The sequence below is a fragment of the Triticum aestivum genome, chromosome 1A (genome assembly GCF_018294505.1).
Source record: "Triticum aestivum cultivar Chinese Spring chromosome 1A, IWGSC CS RefSeq v2.1, whole genome shotgun sequence".
NCBI lineage: Eukaryota > Viridiplantae > Streptophyta > Magnoliopsida > Poales > Poaceae > Triticum > Triticum aestivum.
Window position 1 is genome coordinate 571570384 of NC_057794.1, and position 23437 is coordinate 571593820.

General features: G+C 44.5%; 3 protein-coding genes across 3 annotated transcripts; 2 read left to right on the forward strand and 1 right to left on the reverse strand.

Annotated features, from left to right (window-relative positions):
- Positions 1-1933: 1933 nt before the first annotated feature.
- Positions 1934-8032, reverse strand: LOC123068759 (GTPase ERA-like, chloroplastic). The gene is made up of 13 exons (XM_044491410.1): positions 7703-8032; positions 7228-7373; positions 6959-7099; positions 6769-6882; positions 6556-6681; positions 5420-5518; positions 5229-5330; positions 4846-4926; positions 4361-4752; positions 4036-4264; positions 2902-3000; positions 2328-2812; positions 1934-2235 (listed from the first exon to the last, which is right to left on the reverse strand). Exons 1-9 carry the CDS (start codon positions 8010-8012, stop codon positions 4666-4668), a joined length of 1206 nt encoding a protein of 401 aa, XP_044347345.1. The 5' UTR covers positions 8013-8032; the 3' UTR covers positions 1934-2235; positions 2328-2812; positions 2902-3000; positions 4036-4264; positions 4361-4665.
- Positions 8033-8218: 186 nt separating this feature from the next.
- Positions 8219-12987, forward strand: LOC123068768 (pre-rRNA 2'-O-ribose RNA methyltransferase). The gene is made up of 11 exons (XM_044491422.1): positions 8219-8786; positions 8882-8929; positions 9039-9194; positions 9285-9334; positions 10026-10188; positions 10286-10347; positions 10484-10670; positions 10761-10850; positions 11110-11243; positions 11468-11600; positions 11720-12987. The coding sequence occupies exons 1-11, from the start codon at positions 8313-8315 to the stop codon at positions 12746-12748; spliced, it is 2526 nt and encodes an 841-aa protein (XP_044347357.1). The 5' UTR covers positions 8219-8312; the 3' UTR covers positions 12749-12987.
- An 8774-nt stretch (positions 12988-21761) lies between these two features.
- Positions 21762-22834, forward strand: LOC123068775 (protein RADIALIS-like 3). The gene is made up of 2 exons (XM_044491429.1): positions 21762-22121; positions 22614-22834. Exon 1 carries the CDS (start codon positions 21852-21854, stop codon positions 22116-22118), a length of 267 nt encoding a protein of 88 aa, XP_044347364.1. The 5' UTR covers positions 21762-21851; the 3' UTR covers positions 22119-22121; positions 22614-22834.
- The last annotated feature ends 603 nt before the right edge of the window (positions 22835-23437 follow it).

Sequence of the window (23437 nt, forward strand, 5' to 3'; positions counted from 1 at the left end):
AACATAAGATCAGCCTTACTTCTGTTTCATCAATTCAAAACTTTGTAGAACAACACATACATTTAGTAATTCACGAAATTCCCAGAAGGTAGTTTGTGCAAAATCCCTCAATTTGTTGTTATGCTTAACTGAATTTGTAATCCTGAAATATTCAAGACTGCACATGAATGATTTTTTTTGAACTGCTTTACCTTCCCAAGTATAATGCTTCTTTGTGATTCCCTCTCAACAAGTATCTCAACTTGAATAAAATCCTTGGCACTAGGCCTGCTTTTGTAACTTGTAACATTAACCTATCATAAACAGAAATTACATCACACAAACAGGCTAGCAAAACGGATAAGCTTATACACTAAACTGAGGAAATCACCAGAAGATATACCTGGCATGCGTATGGAATTTCCTGCCTATATTGAAGAAAAATCTTTTCCCTCACTATTTCCCCCACAAAAAATCTCTCGGGGTGTTCACTAGCTATGTCCTGGAACAAAGAACATGCACAACATATTTAGTGTTTTATAATCTCAGGACTTGCTCCCTGTAGCCAAACATCGAAATGAACACCTGGAATGCAGTAATAGACCATCTAATGAATAAACATGAAACTACCTTTAACAGACATGCCAAAAAACTGTAAAAACAATATCTAGCCAACAAAGGCTCCAGACTATGATTTTAGCATCATAATGACTTCAAGTAGAGAAGTTGTGTGATGGAATAAAGTTTAAAGCTGTGGGATGATTACTCTACAGTAACAGGTCAAAAAAAAAAAGTAGAGAAGTCATGAAAACCCATATCCTCTATTTGGAAGAATATTTCTTCACAACTGATTTATAATACTCCCTCCATTCCAAAATAAGTGTCTCAACCTTAGTACAACTTTGCACTACAGTTAGTACAAAGTTGAGACACTTATTTTGGGACGGAGGGAGTAGTAGTTAGTCAAACGTGCTGATTAAAATTATCATGCCTCCAAGTTCACAGAGTCAGCTTATATAAAGCTGTCTCGGGAATCAGAACTGTGTTACAATGATGGTAAGATTCTCAATACTAGGATCATCTTATAAGATAATGTGGTATTGGTTTGCAACTGATGGAAGCAATTGAACTCACAGAACAGTTAACCATAGCTTAACAGATTATTCAGTGTGCAAAATAAAATATGAAGAAAAAAAATGTAAAACTACCACATCGCCTACACGATAGATTGATTAGTACATCTCAGTAAAAGAAAGACTGATCAAAACAACAATTGCAGGATTCAAATTTGGCATGAGCACATCAGCAATCAGGCAGACATTCTTAACCAAAGTGGCAGAACCGCTGATTATTTTGTACTATCAAAAGGTGTTGATTCTTGCAGATTAAGGCCAAGGAAAATAAATAAATAACTTGTGCATGTTACTAAATTGCATTGCACATTTCTACTTGATTTGCTAGATCTACATGATAAAGAAAATGGCTGTCCATCCATAGTACTAACTGCTTCAGAAAATTTTGCATCTTCCATAATGATACCTTGGGGTAGTAGGCAGGACCTAGTGGAAGCTTTGACAATATCCACTCCTTGATATCAACCACTCCATGACCAAATTTAGCACTTATAGGTATAACATCGTCAACATCAGTGAATTTTTGGTACCACTGTGAAAAGAGTTGTCAAGAAATAAATACCGTCGTATACAGAGGAAATCACAAAAACCATCAGTGAATTAGAACTCTGCTCCTGTGATCCCACAGACCTGGCCTGAATTTTGCAAAGCGTCCGTTCACATTTCAACGCAGATGAACACGGGCAGACAAATTCATGGAACCAAACAGCCTGAAAAGGCGAGGCGGATACCTGGGGGTTTGGCTCCATGAAGTGTAAAGCAACTTCAGCAGACAAACAGAGGATTGAAGCAACACTGCAGGCTATCTACAGGGACAGAGCTGAAATATGATTTGGATGTAGAAACAGCTATTCCATAGTACACCAGATGTCTACATCAAAATTTGGTAAGAGTTCCTGACTAATAACTGATCTAATTCAACCTGCATTTCAGCACCTAAATACCTCAACTCAACAGGGGAAGAAGAAAAGAAAAGTAAAAAACCCGGGCTATTTCCTACTCCCACGACCTGATAAGCTATGTGCCATGCTTGTATTTATAGCGCTTGAATCTCCCCACCATAGCCGTAACGTTTCAAAAGCCGTTCATCTTGCCGCCAGTTTTCCTTCACCTTCACATCTATCTGTTCAAGACAATAGTATGTAGTGATTAGAAACTGCTCTACAACTATAGCAGAGGGGTGATCATGCGACAGAACAAGGAAGAAGTTATGACCTCAAGATAAACCTTCTTTTGAAGGAAATCTTCAATGTCAAGCCTTGATGCTGTTGCCAACGTCTTTATAGCTTTCCCATCCTGCGTTTGAGAAATATAGCGGATGATAGTTTTGCTCGTTAAAATATTCAAGCTAGGAACTGTTTGATTCCATATATATATCTTCTTATTTATGACCCAATTCCTTTTCCAACAATAAGATCAGCCTTACTTCTGTTTCATCAATTCAAAACTTTGTAGAACAACACATACATTTAGTAATTCACGAAATTCCCAGAAGGTAGTTTGTGCAAAATCCCTCAATTTGTTGTTATGCTTAACTGAATTTGTAATCCTGAAATATTCAAGACTGCACATGAATGATTTTTTTTGAACTGCTTTACCTTCCCAAGTATAATGCTTCTTTGTGATTCCCTCTCAACAAGTATCTCAACTTGAATAAAATCCTTGGCACTAGGCCTGCTTTTGTAACTTGTAACATTAACCTATCATAAACAGAAATTACATCACACAAACAGGCTAGCAAAACGGATAAGCTTATACACTAAACTGAGGAAATCACCAGAAGATATACCTGGCATGCGTATGGAATTTCCTGCCTATATTGAAGAAAAATCTTTTCCCTCACTATTTCCCCCACAAAAAATCTCTCGGGGTGTTCACTAGCTATGTCCTGGAACAAAGAACATGCACAACATATTTAGTGTTTTATAATCTCAGGACTTGCTCCCTGTAGCCAAACATCGAAATGAACACCTGGAATGCAGTAATAGACCATCTAATAAATAAACATGAAACTACCTTTAACAGACATGCCAAAAAACTGTAAAAACAATATCTAGCCAACAAAGGCTCCAGACTATGATTTTAGCATCATAATGACTTCAAGTAGAGAAGTTGTGTGATGGAATAAAGTTTAAAGCTGTGGGATGATTACTCTACAGTAACAGGTCAAAAAAAAAAGTAGAGAAGTCATGAAAACCCATATCCTCTATTTGGAAGAATATTTCTTCACAACTGATTTATAATACTCCCTCCATTCCAAAATAAGTGTCTCAACCTTAGTACAACTTTGCACTACAGTTAGTACAAAGTTGAGACACTTATTTTGGGACGGAGGGAGTAGTAGTTAGTCAAACGTGCTGATTAAAATTATCATGCCTCCAAGTTCACAGAGTCAGCTTATATAAAGCTGTCTCGGGAATCAGAACTGTGTTACAATGATGGTAAGATTCTCAATACTAGGATCATCTTATAAGATAATGTGGTATTGGTTTGCAACTGATGGAAGCAATTGAACTCACAGAACAGTTAACCATAGCTTAACAGATTATTCAGTGTGCAAAATAAAATATGAAGAAAAAAATGTAAAACTACCACATCGCCTACACGATAGATTGATTAGTACATCTCAGTAAAAGAAAGACTGATCAAAACAACAATTGCAGGATTCAAATTTGGCATGAGCACATCAGCAATCAGGCAGACATTCTTAACCAAAGTGGCAGAACCGCTGATTATTTTGTACTATCAAAAGGTGTTGATTCTTGCAGATTAAGGCCAAGGAAAATAAATAAATAACTTGTGCATGTTACTAAATTGCATTGCACATTTCTACTTGATTTGCTAGATCTACATGATAAAGAAAATGGCTGTCCATCCATAGTACTAACTGCTTCAGAAAATTTTGCATCTTCCATAATGATACCTTGGGGTAGTAGGCAGGACCTAGTGGAAGCTTTGACAATATCCACTCCTTGATATCAACCACTCCATGACCAAATTTAGCACTTATAGGTATAACATCGTCAACATCAGTGAATTTTTGGTACCACTGTGAAAAGAGTTGTCAAGAAATAAATACCGTCGTATACAGAGGAAATCACAAAAACCATCAGTGAATTAGAACTCTGCTCCTGTGATCCCACAGACCTGGCCTGAATTTTGCAAAGCGTCCGTTCACATTTCAACGCAGATGAACACGGGCAGACAAATTCATGGAACCAAACAGCCTGAAAAGGCGAGGCGGATACCTGGGGGTTTGGCTCCATGAAGTGTAAAGCAACTTCAGCAGACAAACAGAGGATTGAAGCAACACTGCAGGCTATCTACAGGGACAGAGCTGAAATATGATTTGGATGTAGAAACAGCTATTCCATAGTACACCAGATGTCTACATCAAAATTTGGTAAGAGTTCCTGACTAATAACTGATCTAATTCAACCTGCATTTCAGCACCTAAATACCTCAACTCAACAGGGGAAGAAGAAAAGAAAAGTAAAAAACCCGGGCTATTTCCTACTCCCACGACCTGATAAGCTATGTGCCATGCTTGTATTTATAGCGCTTGAATCTCCCCACCATAGCCGTAACGTTTCAAAAGCCGTTCATCTTGCCGCCAGTTTTCCTTCACCTTCACATCTATCTGTTCAAGACAATAGTATGTAGTGATTAGAAACTGCTCTACAACTATAGCAGAGGGGGTGATCATGCGACAGAACAAGGAAGAAGTTATGACCTCAAGATAAACCTTCTTTTGAAGGAAATCTTCAATGTCAAGCCTTGATGCTGTTGCCAACGTCTTTATAGCTTTCCCATCCTGCGTTTGAGAAATATAGCGGATGATAGTTTTGCTCGTTAAAATATTCAAGCTAGGAACTGTTTGATTCCATATATATATCTTCTTATTTATGACCCAATTCCTTTTCCAACAATAAGATCAGCCTTACTTCTGTTTCATCAATTCAAAACTTTGTAGAACAACACATACATTTAGTAATTCACGAAATTCCCAGAAGGTAGTTTGTGCAAAATCCCTCAATTTGTTGTTATGCTTAACTGAATTTGTAATCCTGAAATATTCAAGACTGCACATGAATGATTTTTTTTGAACTGCTTTACCTTCCCAAGTATAATGCTTCTTTGTGATTCCCTCTCAACAAGTATCTCAACTTGAATAAAATCCTTGGCACTAGGCCTGCTTTTGTAACTTGTAACATTAACCTATCATAAACAGAAATTACATCACACAAACAGGCTAGCAAAACGGATAAGCTTATACACTAAACTGAGGAAATCACCAGAAGATATACCTGGCATGCGTATGGAATTTCCTGCCTATATTGAAGAAAAATCTTTTCCCTCACTATTTCCCCCACAAAAAATCTCTCGGGGTGTTCACTAGCTATGTCCTGGAACAAAGAACATGCACAACATATTTAGTGTTTTATAATCTCAGGACTTGCTCCCTGTAGCCAAACATCGAAATGAACACCTGGAATGCAGTAATAGACCATCTAATGAATAAACATGAAACTACCTTTAACAGACATGCCAAAAAAACTGTAAAAACAATATCTAGCCAACAAAGGCTCCAGACTATGATTTTTAGCATCATAATGACTTCAAGTAGAGAAGTTGTGTGATGGAATAAAGTTTAAAGCTGTGGGATGATTACTCTACAGTAACAGGTCAAAAAAAAAGTAGAGAAGTCATGAAAACCCATATCCTCTATTTGGAAGAATATTTCTTCACAACTGATTTATAATACTCCCTCCATTCCAAAATAAGTGTCTCAACCTTAGTACAACTTTGCACTACAGTTAGTACAAAGTTGAGACACTTATTTTGGGACGGAGGGAGTAGTAGTTAGTCAAACGTGCTGATTAAAATTATCATGCCTCCAAGTTCACAGAGTCAGCTTATATAAAGCTGTCTCGGGAATCAGAACTGTGTTACAATGATGGTAAGATTCTCAATACTAGGATCATCTTATAAGATAATGTGGTATTGGTTTGCAACTGATGGAAGCAATTGAACTCACAGAACAGTTAACCATAGCTTAACAGATTATTCAGTGTGCAAAATAAAATATGAAGAAAAAAAATGTAAAACTACCACATCGCCTACACGATAGATTGATTAGTACATCTCAGTAAAAGAAAGACTGATCAAAACAACAATTGCAGGATTCAAATTTGGCATGAGCACATCAGCAATCAGGCAGACATTCTTAACCAAAGTGGCAGAACCGCTGATTATTTTGTACTATCAAAAGGTGTTGATTCTTGCAGATTAAGGCCAAGGAAAATAAATAAATAACTTGTGCATGTTACTAAATTGCATTGCACATTTCTACTTGATTTGCTAGATCTACATGATAAAGAAAATGGCTGTCCATCCATAGTACTAACTGCTTCAGAAAATTTTGCATCTTCCATAATGATACCTTGGGGTAGTAGGCAGGACCTAGTGGAAGCTTTGACAATATCCACTCCTTGATATCAACCACTCCATGACCAAATTTAGCACTTATAGGTATAACATCGTCAACATCAGTGAATTTTTGGTACCACTGTGAAAAGAGTTGTCAAGAAATAAATACCGTCGTATACAGAGGAAATCACAAAAACCATCACTTCTATATTGTTCAGTTTTATACCTCGAGTTTCTTTGCGATTTCTCCGGGTTTTATCATATCTTTCTTGTTGAGTACCAACACAACAGGGACCTTGGTATCTTTGTTTCCCACACCCGCTTCCAGCATATCATCTATCTAAAACCAGAGAGGGAATGTCAAGCAAGGTAGACTCAAGACATTGACCTGGTTCTTTATTTTTGCCGACAGTTACCTTTTCGGGCAGTTTGGAAGCATCAGCGACGACAATCACACAGTCCGCATTGCCAATAGCGCTCTGGACATTCTTCATCATCATCGAGTCTAGCTTGTGCATTTCCTTCTTAATGACGCCTGGCGTGTCATAAAGTATTATCTGCAAACTAAATGATAACTCGGATCAGCATTCAGAAATCGTCATGATATCCTCTGTGGACAGACACATTGGTTTATACCGCATTTGAACCGAACTCTACAGGTGCTTTGGAGACTAGAAGGTTGTACCTGGTATTCTGGTTCCGAACATATACCAAGAATGCGGTGACGTGTGGTCTGTGGCTTGTCCGTTACGATCGAAAGCTTCTGACCCACAATTTGGTTTATCAGGGTGCTCTTGCCGACATTCGGCTTCCCCAACACAGCAACATAACCTGTGGAGACACACAGCACAGACTCACAATATTATAACATGGCAATTGTCACTTAGAAATTACAAACCAAATAAGCTGTTTCCTCTGAATTCTCCCGGAATCTTGTAAAAAAATGTTTGGCAGGAAGCACTTTTCCCCCCCACTTAACTCATTTATTTATGCTGCACAATGACAAGTTCCTGAATTTTACTGAAACCAAAAATGCTACCGGGCGCATTTGACGCATCATAAACACTGAACACTGAAATAATCTACTTGGTCAGGGAGTGCTGAATGAAATCCAGCTAAGTACAAACAAAGGAAAGCGCAGAGAGAAGGAGAAGGCTCACCGCTGCGGTGGTTGGCGCAGAGCGCCGCCCCCAGCTCCTCCGACTCGTACTCGTCCAGCAGCGCCAGGCTCCGGTCCGGCTTCTCGATGAGCTCCAGCCGCGGCCTCGCCATCTCCTCCTCCTCCCCCTCCTCATCTTCAACCACCGCATAGCTCACACCCCCACTCGTCGACACAGCCCCCGCCCCCCTACTCTCGCGCCTCCCAGCGCAGATACCGCTCCGTCCTGGCGCGCACGGCGGTGTTGAATACCGGCGGCGGGGGAGGCGCGCCGGCGGCGCGGCTAGCCGGAGCGCGAGGCCTAGCTCCATTGCGCAGAGCAGAGGAAGTGAATTGGAAGTGACACCGGAGGACGAGGGGATAAGAGAGACGCAGAGCAGAGCGTTTTGATTTCCCCTCGCAGCCCAGGCCCACGCCCACACCCAAAGAGGCCCATACACAGGCCCATCGGGCCGTCGCGGCTCAACCGTCGCCGTGAACCCGACAAAACGGCCGAGGCAGCGAGGCGGCCGAGCAGAACCCAACCCCCCGCAAAAACCCTAGCCCCATCCCCTCCCTCCCTCCCTCCCCCTCCTCCTCAGGCTCGTCGGCGGCGGCGGCGCGCGGCGGCGATGGGCAAGGCGAAGGGGAAGCAGAGGCAGGACAAGTACTACCACCTCGCCAAGGAGCAGGGGTACCGGAGCCGAGCGGCCTTCAAGCTATTACAGCTCGACGCGCGGTTCCGGTTCCTGCCGACGGCGCGGGCCGTGCTCGACCTCTGCGCGGCGCCCGGCGGGTGGGTGCAGGTGGCCGTCAACCACGCGCCCGTGGGCGCCTTCGTCGTCGGCGTCGACCTCGTGCCCATCCGCCCCATCCGCGGCGCCCACTCCCTCACCGAGGACATCACCACCTCCAAGTGCCGCTCCGCCGTGCGCAAGCTCATGGACTCCAAGGGCGTCGCCGCCTTCGACGTCGTCCTCCACGACGGCTCGCCCAACGTCGGCGGCGCCTGGGCGCAGGAGGCCACCACCCAGTCCGCCCTCGTCATCGACGCCGTCCGCCTCGCCACCATGTTCCTCGCCCCCAAGGGCGCCTTCATCACCAAGGTTTGACAGAGGACTTGCACCGCGATTGTCGGCCCGTTGATCCCCTATGTGAAGTGCGCATATCAAACTCACCTGTACTTTTCCTTCTTCAACAGGTCTTCAGGTCCCAGGATTACAATGCTATCATGTTCTGTCTTAAGCAGGTGTGTATTGAACGCAGGTTCTTCATGTTCTGTCTTAAGCAGGTGTGTTGTTACTTATGTATTTCGTACTAGTGTGTTGACACATGAAACAAACCCATTTGCATTTCAGCTGTTTGAGAAGGTTGAGGTGACCAAACCTAGTGCGAGTCGTGGCACGTCCGCTGAAATTTACATTATCTGTCTCAAATATAAAGCGCCTGCAAAGATTGCTCCAGAACTTCTTGATATAAAGCACCTGTTCAACGTCGAACCTGAGAAGAAGATGGTAGGCTGAAACATTTGTCAGAGTTACTCAATGATTTCTCTTTTTTATATGTGTTAGCATCCCTTTAATGTTACATTTTTGTTTCTGCAGCCTAGGGATGTACTTGGTACTAATAAAAAGGACAAAAGACAGCGTGAAGGGTAAGTATGCCTTCGTATGTCGGCAAATGAGTTTGCATGGTCATTTTTCTTGCAGTACTGCTTTTCTACCACTCAACAAATGCGTCGGTAATGAGGGTCATGCTACAATAGTTTATTTGTATTTCAGTGCCTCATAGAATGGCTGGTGTAACGATATAAGATTTAGAGAACATCATGCTTTGCTAGAACTATAATTTTACCACATATTGGTTAAAACCCATGAATTTATTACATCGTCTTCAATATGGAACTTTTCATACAGTGACTGGCTATATTGGTGCATTTGCTAGTGTAAACAAGACAACAGCACAGTGAACTTATGTTCAGATCTGGCATGCCTTCTCCCTTTCTCACACTAAGGGTAACAACATATTATGCAGTGGTGCATCACATGTGTGAAAACATTTCTCTGCATATCTTGGTAGCAGTCAGCCACAGTGTGATTTCTAGAAACTAATTGATGCCTGTTTTTTGCTAGTTCTGTTTGTAGGTTCAAATAAGCAGCTAGCCATTTGAAATTTGACCCTGATAACATTCCTCTTTTATGCTATTTTATTAAGTGGTTAATGGTAAAGAATTGAAATTATCTGAACATCTGGTCCTTTGTATTGTACTTTCAAACTTTGAATTATATAATCCACTCTGGTGGGAGATCCACATTTCTAATTTCTGTTGTATGTGATTCATTCAGGTACGATGATGGAGTCACAGTATTGAGGAAAGTTGGTCAGGCATCAGATTTTATATGGTCTGATGCTCAGACACCACTGGAATTTCTTGGTTCTGTTACAGAAATTTCATTTGATGATGAAGCATCTGTGCCTATCAAGAATCATGAGTTTACTACAGATGAGGTAATGGAGTAATGCCTTTGCTCTGCATTCCTGCTGCCTAACTTGTATTCAATCTTAGTTATAATGCTGACTGATTCTATGTTTTGTTGTGTGCCAGATAAAAAATCTTTGTGACGATTTACGTGTGCTGGATAAAAACAGCTTTAAGCATATCTTGAAGTAAGTATCTTTTCCTATTATATTGTCTCATCAAGTTTATTTCTAGATTATGATTATCCAAGCATGTCTATTACTATCAGTGTGTCATGTGGAGAGGTGCCTTTTCATCTCATGAAACTGATATATATTATGTTAGGTGGCGCATACGCATAAGGAAAGCATTGTCGTCATCTTCCCAAGTGACACCTAAGGCTGATGGTACTGTGGTGGAGACCAAGGTCAACGATGATGACCAACTTCTACAGGAAATGGAAGACCTGACGAGTTTCATTGATAGGAAAAAAAGAAGAGATAAGAAGCGTCAATCAAGACGTCGTGCAAAGGTATTTACATTATGAAATATGAAAAGCCTCGTTTGCTGCACGTGGCATTGATTTGAATTGTGTGCTGATATATCAGTCTCTTCATTCCAGGATAAAGCACGCAAGGCAACAGGAATGCAAATTGATGCTACAGAAGAGGGATATGGTGATCCTGACTTGTTCTCTATTAAGGCTATCAAGGTATCCTGCTGTTTTTGTATTCCTGTCTGTCTTACTTTGCCTTGTACACCACAGAAAGTTCATCATTCTTTCTCTCAGAAGAGTTTTTCTTCTAAGTCATCTAGCCCTTATTATCATTCGGCGAGCACATGTGGAAAAGTGATTTTGGTTCTGATGTAATTTCTCTAAAGTTACTGTCCCAGATTGATGTCTTATTTTAGCTTTTACGTGTTCAAGTTGTCCGTGCTTGCGAACTCAGTGATATATACTTTGTCTATAGGGTGGGAAAGATCTTCAGGCTGTTGAGTCAGCAGAGTATAATGCGGAAGATGGCTCTGGAGACAGTGAGAATGAAGAGACTCAAACTCATGAAGACTCTGACGAGGAAATGGATTCTGATGAAGAACATCTGAGGTAATTTTTCAGACATCCACACCAAAAATAATACTCCCTATCATCCATATTACTTGTCGCTCAATCGGATGATTTAGACGTATTTCAGTGCTAGATACATCCATTTGAGTGACAAGTAATATGAATCAGAGGGGTAATATTATAGTTTGGTCATATAAATTCATCACTTGCAAAATTTACTGTAAAAATTCCAGAGACTCATAACACAACATCTTTCTAATCAGGTATGATGCTCAACTTGAGGAGATGCTTGATGAAGCTTACGAACGTTTTGTGACAAAGAAAGGTGGAGAAGTAAAACAAGAACGCAAACGTGCCAAGAGAATCAATACTGATGCTGATACAGATCTGTTAGAGGTAATAACTGACATTAATCCACATGAATTTTGTCCTCGCCTTTGAAACCCGTTTTTTTATACAGTAGCCAATGGACTCAACTTGATGATAATATATGCTATTATGTTTCAACTTGATAGGGAGGTGAAGATGATGGTAGCGATGTTGACATGGACCAAGGTTCTGAGGAAGAGGAAGATCAAGAGGCAAACCCCCTTTTACTGTCTTTTGATTCAGCGAAGCCAACAAAAGAGCAGACTACAAAGCAGTGGTTCGGTCAGGATCTGTTTGCAGAATTAGGAGCTGACCTAGATGAGAAGAGTGACAGTGAGGATGAAAGAGAGAAGCCGCGTAAGAACTTGAAAAAGAAGGTGGATTCAGGAAAGAAGGAAACCCCGGCTAAAGCACAGCTGGACTCAGGAAAGAAGGAGAAACCGACTAAAGCTCAGCGCCTGCAGCAAGATGATATTGAGATGGTGGCAGCAGAGCCAGTCCGAGCTGCAGATGACTCGTCCTCATCCTCGGACGAGTCAGACGATCTAGATGAGGACATGGACGACGACACCAAGGCCGAAGTGCTGGCCTATGCGCATAAGATGCTGAGGAAGAAGCAGAGGGAGCAGATCCTGGATGACGCCTACAACAAGTACATGTTTGACGACGTGGGCCTGCCCAAGTGGTTTGCCGAGGATGAGAAGAGGCACACCGTGCCCATGAAGCCGATCACGAAGGAGGAGGTGGCGGCTATGAAGGCGCAGTTCAGGGAGATCGACGCGCGGCCATCAAAGAAGGTGGCGGAGGCCAAGGCGCGCAAGAAGCGGGTGGCGGCCAAGAAGCTGGAGAAGGCGCGGCAGAAGGCGGACATCGTGGCGGACCAGAGCGACATCAACGAGCAGTCCAAGGCCAAGATGATCGACAAGATCTACCGCAAGGCGGTGTCGACCCAGCGGCCCAAGAAGGAGTATGTGGTGGCCAAGAAGGGCGTGCAGGTCCGGACCGGCAAGGGCAAGGTGCTGGTGGACCCCCGGATGAAGAAGGACAAGCGGAGTGCCGGCTCGGGCAAGAAGGGCGGCAAGGGTAAGAAGGGCGCTGGCGGCGGTCAGAAGAAAGGTGGGAAGGCTGGTGGCGGTGGGAGGAAGGCCGGCGGCGGCAAAGGGGGGCCGCGTTGAGTAGTTTGACGAGAGGCGTATGGATGAGCAGCTGGGCATGTCGCGCCTGCTGAAAGTTGGATAGCTCGCTCTCTGCTGCCGAAATTTTTGCCTGTCCGGGTAGCTAAGCTGGTTTTGCTATACTATAATACGTTGATGCTATGAGAGCTGTTTCAGTCCGTCAGAAAAGTTTTGTAAGTTACGCTTGTATCGGACGAATTTTCTGGATAATAATTTGTGATTGTGGTTAAAGCCTGACAGTAACATAATCATGACGAGCTTACCTTAAACATGCTAGCCTTGTGGCCTACTAGAAAACAGAGACCAAAAATGAAGCTAGGACACATGGAGCTCTACATATTTGTGTCATGGATGCAATTTTCTCAGTTAGCTCGGAATGAAAGAGGTGGTGGCGTGTGCCGTGCGCACGTACGTACCCTGTGAAGAGGAGAAAGCCTTTGGGGGTCGCCGTTTCCTTGTCGGGTGAAAAGAAAGAAAGAAAAAGGAACGAAACTTTGAATCCCCGGCATAGCGACCCTGGCCTGGATTCCGATTCCCGTCTCTCCTGGCAACTTGTTGAGAGAAGCGAATCCGGACCCCACAGCTTTCGGGCTCCAAGATTTGGAATCCGGCCAGCCAGCCGATGATGATGTAGTGACGGCAAGAGGGTAGGGCATGGCAGAATCCAGTCCGATGCAAGCATTTTGGCAACGATACCGACTAATGATGGCTCACACATAGCCTAAAAGCATTCCCACTTTGCTCTGCTTACCTTAGCTTATATACTCTATTCTTTTGTGAAGATGTTTGGAGTACTAGTCAAGGATCTAGTTATCAAGCCTCAACATCAGATGAACGGATGAATTTTTTAGCCAAAGAATCAGAAGCATACGTGCAGATAGAAAAGCAAGCTTTTCCTGTGCAAGATAACTTATTCTGCACAATATGAGATGCCCCCTCTCTTATCTACCTCCCTTTTCACTTGAAGGAGACAGGACTCCCTGGTCAAACTAAGGATCTGGTAGTATGATTTCGCCAAGCCCGGTGCTAAATTATGATACATCAACAAGTTTATAACAACCTTCGCCTCCTTTTCACTTGAAGGAGAGCAAGGCTCTGGTCAAACTAAGGATCTAGTAGTATGATTTTTGGGAAGCCCGGCGCTGAATTATGATATGTCAACAAGTTTATAACAATCTTGGCGATCCCTGGAACTAGAGGAGTCCAAGATCAAACTGCAGACAAAGAGAGAAAGATCCATGCCGCCTATTTCTCCTCGAATGCATCGTTTTTCGTGAAGAAGAAAGCGGTAAGATAGCGCGAGCGACCATTTCAAGATTGTGACGATTATACTATGTCGGATAAAGTTATGTTTCAGTAATATACATGAGCTGTGTTGCGATGACCCCTCGTAAAGAATACGTAAGTTAACCCATTACTGAACTGGCAAAAACTACAAGAGAAATGCCTCCTGTCCTGCAGGAGGCAGAGCAAACCTACAGAAAAATGGCTGCGAAATACATGAAACAAGTATTTATGCACTTCGCTAGCATCTTCCTGAGAGGCTTTTGCTCCGATTGTTCGAAATATGACGGGGAATCCTGCATCTTTCCTGTGGCTTTTACGCAGATATGATTCCGAGTAAGAGATCTCCGGTGGACGATGGTGGACTAGTCCACACACCCGCAAGAATCAAACCCGACGCAAGTTGCGCCCGCCGCCCCCTCCACAGTCCAGTGCATCCGATGCAAACCTCAAGACTGCCGTGAGCACGCAGCAAGCAATGAGCCAGGAGCAGGATTTTGTCAATTCCTTTTCCAAAACCATTGGAGATGGAAAGATAGATATATTCCTTCGGTCCCCGGCCACGTTCGGAGGGCGTTCCTCTCCCTCTTTGGAATCTGTTTGTCGACCGGGTGGCGGTGATCATTCGGGCGACATGTAAAGAATGGAGGCTCTTAGCCCACATCCCTGCCACCTTTTTATCTCTCACTCAAATGGATGAATCAATCATGCATGGTGCTCCCTAAACCAATGCATGGTCAAGCAAAAGCACTACCTCTGAATTCCAAGACGCCTTTCTGAACAATGCAAAAAATACTTAGAAGATTTTCTTAGAGGTAATAGCACCCCAAGTCCTTGAACTTGCACGGCATGTGATGTTTTAGTCCTTATACTTACAAAAGTGGATTGGGCAGTCCCTGAACTTGCAACAGATGTGCAATTTTAGTCTAGAGCCAATCACGTGAAGCCAAGTGAACGCCAAGTGGACGAGCTGGTCAGCGCTGCACCTTTTGCAATTAGGCCCCTGCCTTTCCCCTCTATCTACCCGCAGTACACCACAATTAACGAGGATTGTAGATGTCAAGCTGTGTCTGCATCAATCTATTTGTTCTTTGTAGATGTCAAAACTTGTATCTATCTAAAGAGTGTTTATTTTTTTTTCCCAGGTATCACGTCCAAATTAATCGCACTGTGTACGGGCTACTGCAGTTGTACATGCATATTGCAATAGTAAGGGGAAAGCCCTTTCCTGTACAAATCAAGTTCAGAGAAGTTTATATGTGCTAGTAGGCGAGTACACGCGCCATGCAAACCTTGCCTGCTAAGTACTCCCTCCGTTCCAAAATAGATGACTCAACTTTATACTAAGTTAGTATAAAGTTGAGTCATCTATTTTGGAACGGAGGGAGTACGTACTTTTGATCCAAGAACTTGTACCTATCTTGTAAAGATTGGACCCTGCTCATCTGCAACACAACTGTCAGACTCTGCCATCTATCTAGTTTCTTATCAAATTATGGTCGTGGCTTTATGGACTGAAATGGGTCTTCCAGTAATCAGTGCTATACTGTATGAAAGAATTCAGTGACTGGGACTTTCTATAGGTCTCAGTCAAGTCTGTGGTTCTTGCAGAAGAGAAGATGTGATTTTATAAATGCAACATTTGCCTGAGTAAATTGTCTTCTCCTCTGCTCTGCTCTACTGCTTACTGAAATATACGCTTACTTATGGCAGAGATGCATACATGTCTTGCATGGGTAGTGGTAGTACTTCGAGTAGCGGGGAGCCAAAGACTCAGGTCCGATGGTTCTTCTATAATCATTATGTGTATTGTACTGCTTGCTGAAATAGTACTTGAGGAATTTTGTGGGATGTTACTGTGTGAAAGATTTCAGAATTCAGTAACATGAATATGTTCAGTATATATCAGGGTAGAGTGTTCAGTATAAACACTCTAGGTACTCCAAATGTTGTAGTTCCTCGGACAGACACAGCTTCAGCCCAGTTTCCCCTGTCGTTCGAGGATTTGCTTCCTGCGTGGATATCATGCCTGTTAACACACTACTCCCTCCGTCCTTGAAAAAATGTACTTCCAACTTTATTAAAAAGTCAAACTTTTTTATGTTTGACCGTATGTATACAATAATGAACCAACATTTATGCTATCAAATTAGTAGCATTAGATTCATGATTTAATATATTTTCGTCATATACCTATTTGGTTTCACAAGCATTGATATATTTTTGCACAAACTCGGTCAAACTTTTAGATAGTTTGACCCTCTAACAAAGTTGAAAGTACACTTTTTCAAGGACGGAGGGAGTATATATTTTTGGTGCTCATTTCATTCAGTAGATAGATTATAACAAAATGTACAAGAACTGTATACACACTAGCATGATAAAGATCCGAGGAAGGATTACAAAATATTTCGGTCACCAGTAGCGATGTCTAGATGACGCTGAATTAACATAAATTACAAGCAGCAGCAAAAGCGGCATTATTCACAAACATTACAGTTTTTTGCCCGAAAAGGGCAAGATCACGTGCAAAAAAAAATCATAATATGTATGGTACAATACAAATACAACGAAGAATCCAGGCCAAAGGCGTACCCTCGGAGGATCCATGATTTACTAGATTGCCACAAACTCATAACTGCGGTACATGTAGATGCAAACGAGTTGAAGAAACAATACATGTCTGGTAAGTTTAATGGATAGATAGATACCCGAGGAACTCAATCGAGCAAAGAACATTCTCCAGCAAGTGAGCTTGCTTTTGACAGTAGAGTCCCATCGATGTACACCTCGGGAATATGGCTTACAAAAGGGTAATCCTCTCCGGATTCGGCTGCGCATCTTATGCTCAGCTCAGGGCAGTTGTAAACCAAGGCTTTCTTCAGAGAACGGAAATCTTAGATGTAGCTTGGTAGCCCCTCCAGATTTTCGCAATCGACAATCTGAATATATTTAAGCGAGGAAGCAGCAGACTTAAAGCTGTGGAAGGCGTGCCAACTTTGGAAGACCACCAAGTTGCAGGTTCTGACTTCTGAAGGCTATGTGATCTCCCCGAGACTTCCCCTGGTCAAATCTAGCTCTTCACAGCCACTAATACTCAATGCAACAGGCAGCGGCCTAATTGTGGTGTACTGCGGGTAGATAGAGGGGAAAGGCAGGGGCCTAATTGCAAAAAGGTGCAGCGCTGACCAGCTCGTCCACTTGGCCTCACATGATTGGCCCTGGACTAAACTTGCACATCCGTTGCAAGTTCACGGACTGCCCAATTCACTTTTACAAGTATAAGGACTAAACCATCACATGTTGTGCAAGTTCAGGGAACTGCCCAATTCACTTTTACAAGTATAAGGACTAAACCATCACATGTTGTGCAAGTTCAGGGAACTGCCCAACTCACTTTTACAAGTATAAGGACTAAACCATCACATGTTGTGCAAGTTCAGGGAGTTGGGGTGCTATTACCTCATTTTCTTACAGGATGACATGCTTGGCAGCATCGGATCAGATGGGGTTCAGAAAACTTACGGAGAGGACCATCGAGATCAGAGATGGTGGGCACGCGCACCTGTGTGCAGCTCTGTTCTCCTCCTGTGGGCGGCTTGCAGCCCATTGGCCGGCGCGCGCCTTACGAGGAGGTCTCTGCCGGTCCAGCTATGTCAGGATCATGCACGGCTGTGGGCAGCTTCCGTTGATGATGTGAGCAGAGCTCCATCCATTCATCGATCCATGTTACTCTTGCTACCTTAGCTAATTAGGCCTCCTTTGGTTTAGAGGAATTTCATAGGAATTCTAGACGATAGGATTTTTCTCTTTGAAGCCCTTTGATTCATAGGAATGGATTCCTATTCCTACATAGGATTGGTTCCTATCCTCCACATTTTATAGGAAAATAAAAAAGAGGCTAGACTCAATGGAAAAATTCCTTTGGTGTCAACTAAATGACATTTTGTTTCCTATTTCTACTCATAAGATGTGAGATACATGTCATCTCATTTCCTGCAAGATTCCTATTCCCATGATAATCCTATCCTATAAACCAAAAGAAGCCTAAAGTTGTGAGGAAAGGCAGGCAAGATGTGCAAAGCTCCAAATGCTTGACAGGTTTCTACTTGGAGCAAGGCCAGCTACAGAGCAGAGCTCGAACTGAAACCGATGGCCTGAGCTGAGAGGGCGCATGCATCCAGATTCCGGAGTGAAACTGAGCACTCGCCGGTGAGTAGTAGTAACTGTTGCCTGATGATGAATAGTTGTCAAATCTCAAATGCATGCAAGCTATAGCTAGGACAGTACTAGGATACAATGGAGGTCGTGACACCACCATCGCCAGGATGGCCACGCTCACATGGGGTGCCGCCCACCCCAGGCCACCTCCATCTGGCTGGCAGAGCTACGACCATAATATGCACTCACACACACAAAAAAGTTTGTTTCACATCCGAGGAACGAAATACATAGTAGCAAAACATATAATCATTGTGTTTCTCATGAACACTTTGTATCATCAGGTTGCATCAGACCGAACAACATATATATTCGAGAAAAGTATACTCTTCGTCCCTCAATTTTTTTTTTAGAAGGATCGTTCCTCAATTCTTGACAGAGTCTAGATTTGATCCCTCAATTTTAAAACCGGACAACTTGCACCCTTAACTACTGAAACCGAACAAGATTCATCCCTGATCACGGTTTTGACCGGTTTGGGTACTGTCCCACCCGGTTTTGACCGTGCCAAGTTGAATTCACGTACTTTTTCCAAGTCTACTTAATGTTTTCAAATTCGGATACTTTTTCAAATATGTGAACCTTTTAACTTCGTGTTCTTTTTTCAAATCCGCATATTTTTTAAAGTTCACGTAATTTTTAAAATTGACGTACTTTTTCATATTCACGTGCATTTTTTGGAAAGAGTTCATGAATTTGAAAATTTTATGCAAACTTGAAAAAGTACGCGGATTTGGATTTCTTGTACGCAAACTAGAAAAAGTATGTGGATTTGAAAAAATTATGTCAACTTGAAACAATTACGTGATTTTCAAACGAAGTTTATGGATGGGAAAAGGAACACTGATTTGAAAAATGAACAAACTTTAAAAAGTACGCGGATTTGAAAGAAGTATGCAATTTTAAAAAAAATCATGAATTTGAAAAGGTACACAAATAATAAAATAGTTCACAGATTTGAAAAATGTATGTTTATTTTTGAAAAAAATACGCGACCTTGAAAAAACTACGTGGATTTGAAAAGAGAATGTGAATTTCAAAAAGTTCATGGATATGAAACAATTACGTGAATCTGAGTCAGGACCAGTCAAAACCGGGGTTAATTAGTCAACACCAAAACTGGTCAAAACCGAGACCCCGGACGAACCTTGTCTGGTTTCGGTAGTTGGGGGGTGTAAGGGCATCTCCAGCCGCACCCCCAAGAAGGCCCCCCAGGCGTCTTTTTGTCCGCCGGCGCCAAAAAATCGGCCCAGTCACGCCCCCAAGAGTCCAGTTTTCGCCGGCTCGGGTCGAAATTGGCGTCGACGGACCCAACCCGAACCCGACGCGCTGGGGGTCGCTTGGGGACACCGGGCGAATCGTTTTTGGCGCGAAGAGCCGCGGCCCTGCCGCGTCAGCGACTCTACCCTCTTCTCGCCCCTTAGTCGTCCTCATCGCCTCGTTTCCCGCGGCGAATCAATGCCAAAACTGCCGCGCGCTGCCGCGCCGGTCAGCCTCCATTGATGCCTCATGGGCGACGCAGTGAAGGCTGGGCGGCGCGTCCCTCGGCCGCCATGCAATGACGCCACGCGTAACGCGCCGGCCAAGCCTACCACGCGGCGTCTCCGCCTATAAAAGCCGACTGCAAGCGCGCCGGAGAGACTCACCCCGATCATCCAACGACGACGCGCTCATTTTTCTCCCTTTCCTCCTCTCGCCATCACCAGTTGAGAAAGCATGGCTGAGCGTTTCCCAGGCGACGGCGCGGCGGCGAACGGATTCGGGCGCCGTCATCTGCATGAGGACGAGGCTCGCCTCCTTTTCGAGGCCGAGTACCCGGTCCCGCCGGACATGCGGGTGCCCGGGGCTTGGAGGATCAGCGTCGCCGGCGTGCCGGTGCCACCACCACCCACCGGGGTGACGCGGCGTGCGGAGATCGCACGCATCCGCGCGTCCCTGCCGCGGGCGGCGAGGGAGGGGCCACGGTACGTCCCCGACAACTCGCTCTAGGAGCCCTACTTTCGCCGCCGTCACACCGAGCAGCTCGAGGCCACCAATGGTGTCGTGCCCTCCGGCAGGCTCAACTCCGATGGCCGGCGCCGGTGGTGGGGCGTGCCCGGCCGCACGTTGGAGGCCGTCCTCGAGTACATCGAGGGCGGCAACACGCCGCGCCTCGAGTACCCCGCTCCCCCGTCCTTCTCACGCCGCCGGGGAAGCTCCTGGACGTCGAGGCGCATGGAGACCGGGGCGTCCTCCTCCTCGTCCGACGGCTCTCCCTGCCTCCACCTCCGCCCCGTCAAGCCGGAGCCCCAGGACATGCCTGTCAGCGCGCGTACCCGCAGCTCCGGCGGCTCTCCCTGCCTCCACCTCCGCCCCGTCAAGCCGGAGCCCCAGGACATGCCTGTCAGCGCGCGTACCCGCAGCTCCGGTGGCTCTCCCTGCCTCCACCTCCGCCCCGTCAAGCCGGAGGCCCAGGACACGCCTGTCCGCACGCGTACCCGCAGCTTCGGCGCCCTCGTCGAGCCCAAGGTGGAGTCCAGCCTCCCCTCGGAGTACGAGGAGATAGCCCGGCGCGGCTTCTCCGACGAGGACGCCATGCGGTGGTCACGCGATGACTACGTGCGCGAGGAGATGGTCCGATAGCGCCGGGCCCTGGAGGAGATCGCCGCCCGCAAACGTGGGCGAGAGGACGAGGACGGTGTCGTCGTCCTCGATAGCTCCGACGACGACGCCCCCGGACCGTCCAACCCGCCACGCCAACCGCGGGAAGGATGCAGCAGGGACGTCGGAGGCGTAGGCGGGGGCGATGACGACGACGACGGCGGCGGCGGCGGTGACTACACGCGGTTCTACAGCCTCCTCGGCATGTAGAATCGCGTGGGCGGGCGGCGAGGCGGGCGGCGAGGGAGACGGCGGGGGTAGCCCGCGGTAGTTTTTTTTTCTTTTTTTTGTAAAATATGTTTAAATTTGAACGAACTCGCCCGTGTTTGCGTTGTGTTTGCGCTGGATTTGAACATTTTAAAAACCCGTGGGGGGCCGCGACTGGGGGGCATCACGCCCCCAGTGCGCGGTTTAGCGCCGGTGCGCCCTCAGGGGGCGATTTTTTGCCCCTCCTGGGGGGCCAACGGCTGGAGATGCCCTAAGTTGTCCGGTTTCAAAGTTAAAGGACCAAATCGACTTCACCAAGAGTTGAGGGAAGAAAAGTATACTTTTCTCCATATATTCGGATTCAGATACGAGGAATCCGAGAGTTGATTTCTACATACATGTACATCTATAAAATATCTAGGCTAGATGATGTGTACAATAATGTTGGATATATACAACTTCAGAGTCCAGACGTTGATTTCTACAGCTATAATATCTAGACTAGATGATGTGTATAATGCTGGATACAACTCCAGACGACGTTGGGAATGCCTACCCTTATCCCACAATATACATGTTGTCCTCTCCTCAGCCACCCTTTAACCCACAGGGCCTATAAATAGCAGCCCCCGCAGCAAGAGACACCAAACCAAACCACCAGAGCTCTCTCAAGACATCAGAATATCAGATACAAGAAGCTAGCACTAGCTCAAGTAGAATCTCACTAGGGAAGCTTTACCTCCTTCAAAGGATGTCTTCCGGGTCATCGTCTCGGAGCACCTCACCGAGCTCCGACTCGGAGTGGAGCAAGAAGGAGAACAAGATGTTCGAGGAGGCTCTCGCTTACTATGGGGAGGCCGCCCCCAACCTCTGGGAGAAGGTGGCCAGCGCCATGGGGGGCACCAAGTCCGCCGAGGAGGTGCGCCGTCACTTCCAGATCCTCGTCGACGACGTCAACAACATCGAGTACGGCCGCATCCCCTTCCCCAAGTACAAGACCCAGGGCTTCTGGACCTAATTGGTATGTATATTCCTCAAGACCCAGGTCTACTCCTAAATCCTAATATAACAAGTTTTCAGTTGAGCAGACGCACACCAGTCAGTGCTGTATTTGTCTTTTCCTTAAGAGGTTGCCACCATGCATGCAGAACTGGTACCATGAATGAACTCTCTATGATCCAAACTGCTTAATTGCAGCCACCCTGGCCCAATTTATCGGTGGTTTAATCTTAGCACTAATAGACAATCTCCCTACTTCCAAAGCAAAAGCTTGGATGGATCTTGCAGTCTTTCTCCCCTCCTTACAAGGCTTTTTCATTCATATATTTTTGCTAGATTTTGTGCAGCTCCACACTGTTTACACACACACACACATTCATCCAACCTCATGCCTACATAGAACAAATCAAAAGAAAGAAAGAACAATCCTTCACACTCTTTGAGTACCTGTATTTCTGTTCAAACTTTAGAGTTCAAATAAGCTTACAGTGCAAGTGCTTTCTCATGTTTTCAGGATGAAGCAGTGTAAACTCCAGCGGACACTGAACAAAGTTGTACAAACTAGATCTCTTAGGAAGCAAGCAATCCAGCATTGGTTAGAATAACGAGAGGGAAAGGAGTATTGTCTATTGTGTGTACAAAGTATTGTTAGGTTATTTCCAAGGTTAAGTTTGTCTCTATGTTGTTGTAGATTCTCGTCTACATTCATGAACTGCAAGATGGCTGTTAAGAGTACATTGACATATCTCTATATTTGCTAGAATAGGATTTGCAACCCACCTCCTAACTTATCTCTAGGAGGCTTCTTGCCCTCAAAGTCTTGTACATGTATATATACTGACCTAGGAGAGGCTCAATACTGTTAGGGCTAAACAACAAATATGTGATGCATAAATTCACCGATACGACAAATATGCACACTACCCCCCCTTTTGTTGTAGTGAACTTTGAGGACAGTTTCAATCAACAAGTAAGCAGTAAAATAACACAAACAACATACACATGTGAGAAGGATTTAATGTGGAAGAACCTCTTCAACTAAGGGAGTAAAATACTATGGCTGACCAGTCCACACAACTTGACTACTAGAATGATGAGTACAAGTATTCTCTAGAACCTCCAGAGAGATTTACAACACACTCTCCATGTTGCCAACCGGCAACAACAACAACAACCATAACACTCAAGATTTTAGCGAAGTAGAGTTTACACAACATCTGTCCCCTTCAGTATTTTGCAAACTACTCTCAAATTGCTGAAACAAATACCACCAAAATTGGCATACAATAAGACACATGATTTACTGAGATCCCCTCAAAATTTCAGCTCAATCAGACA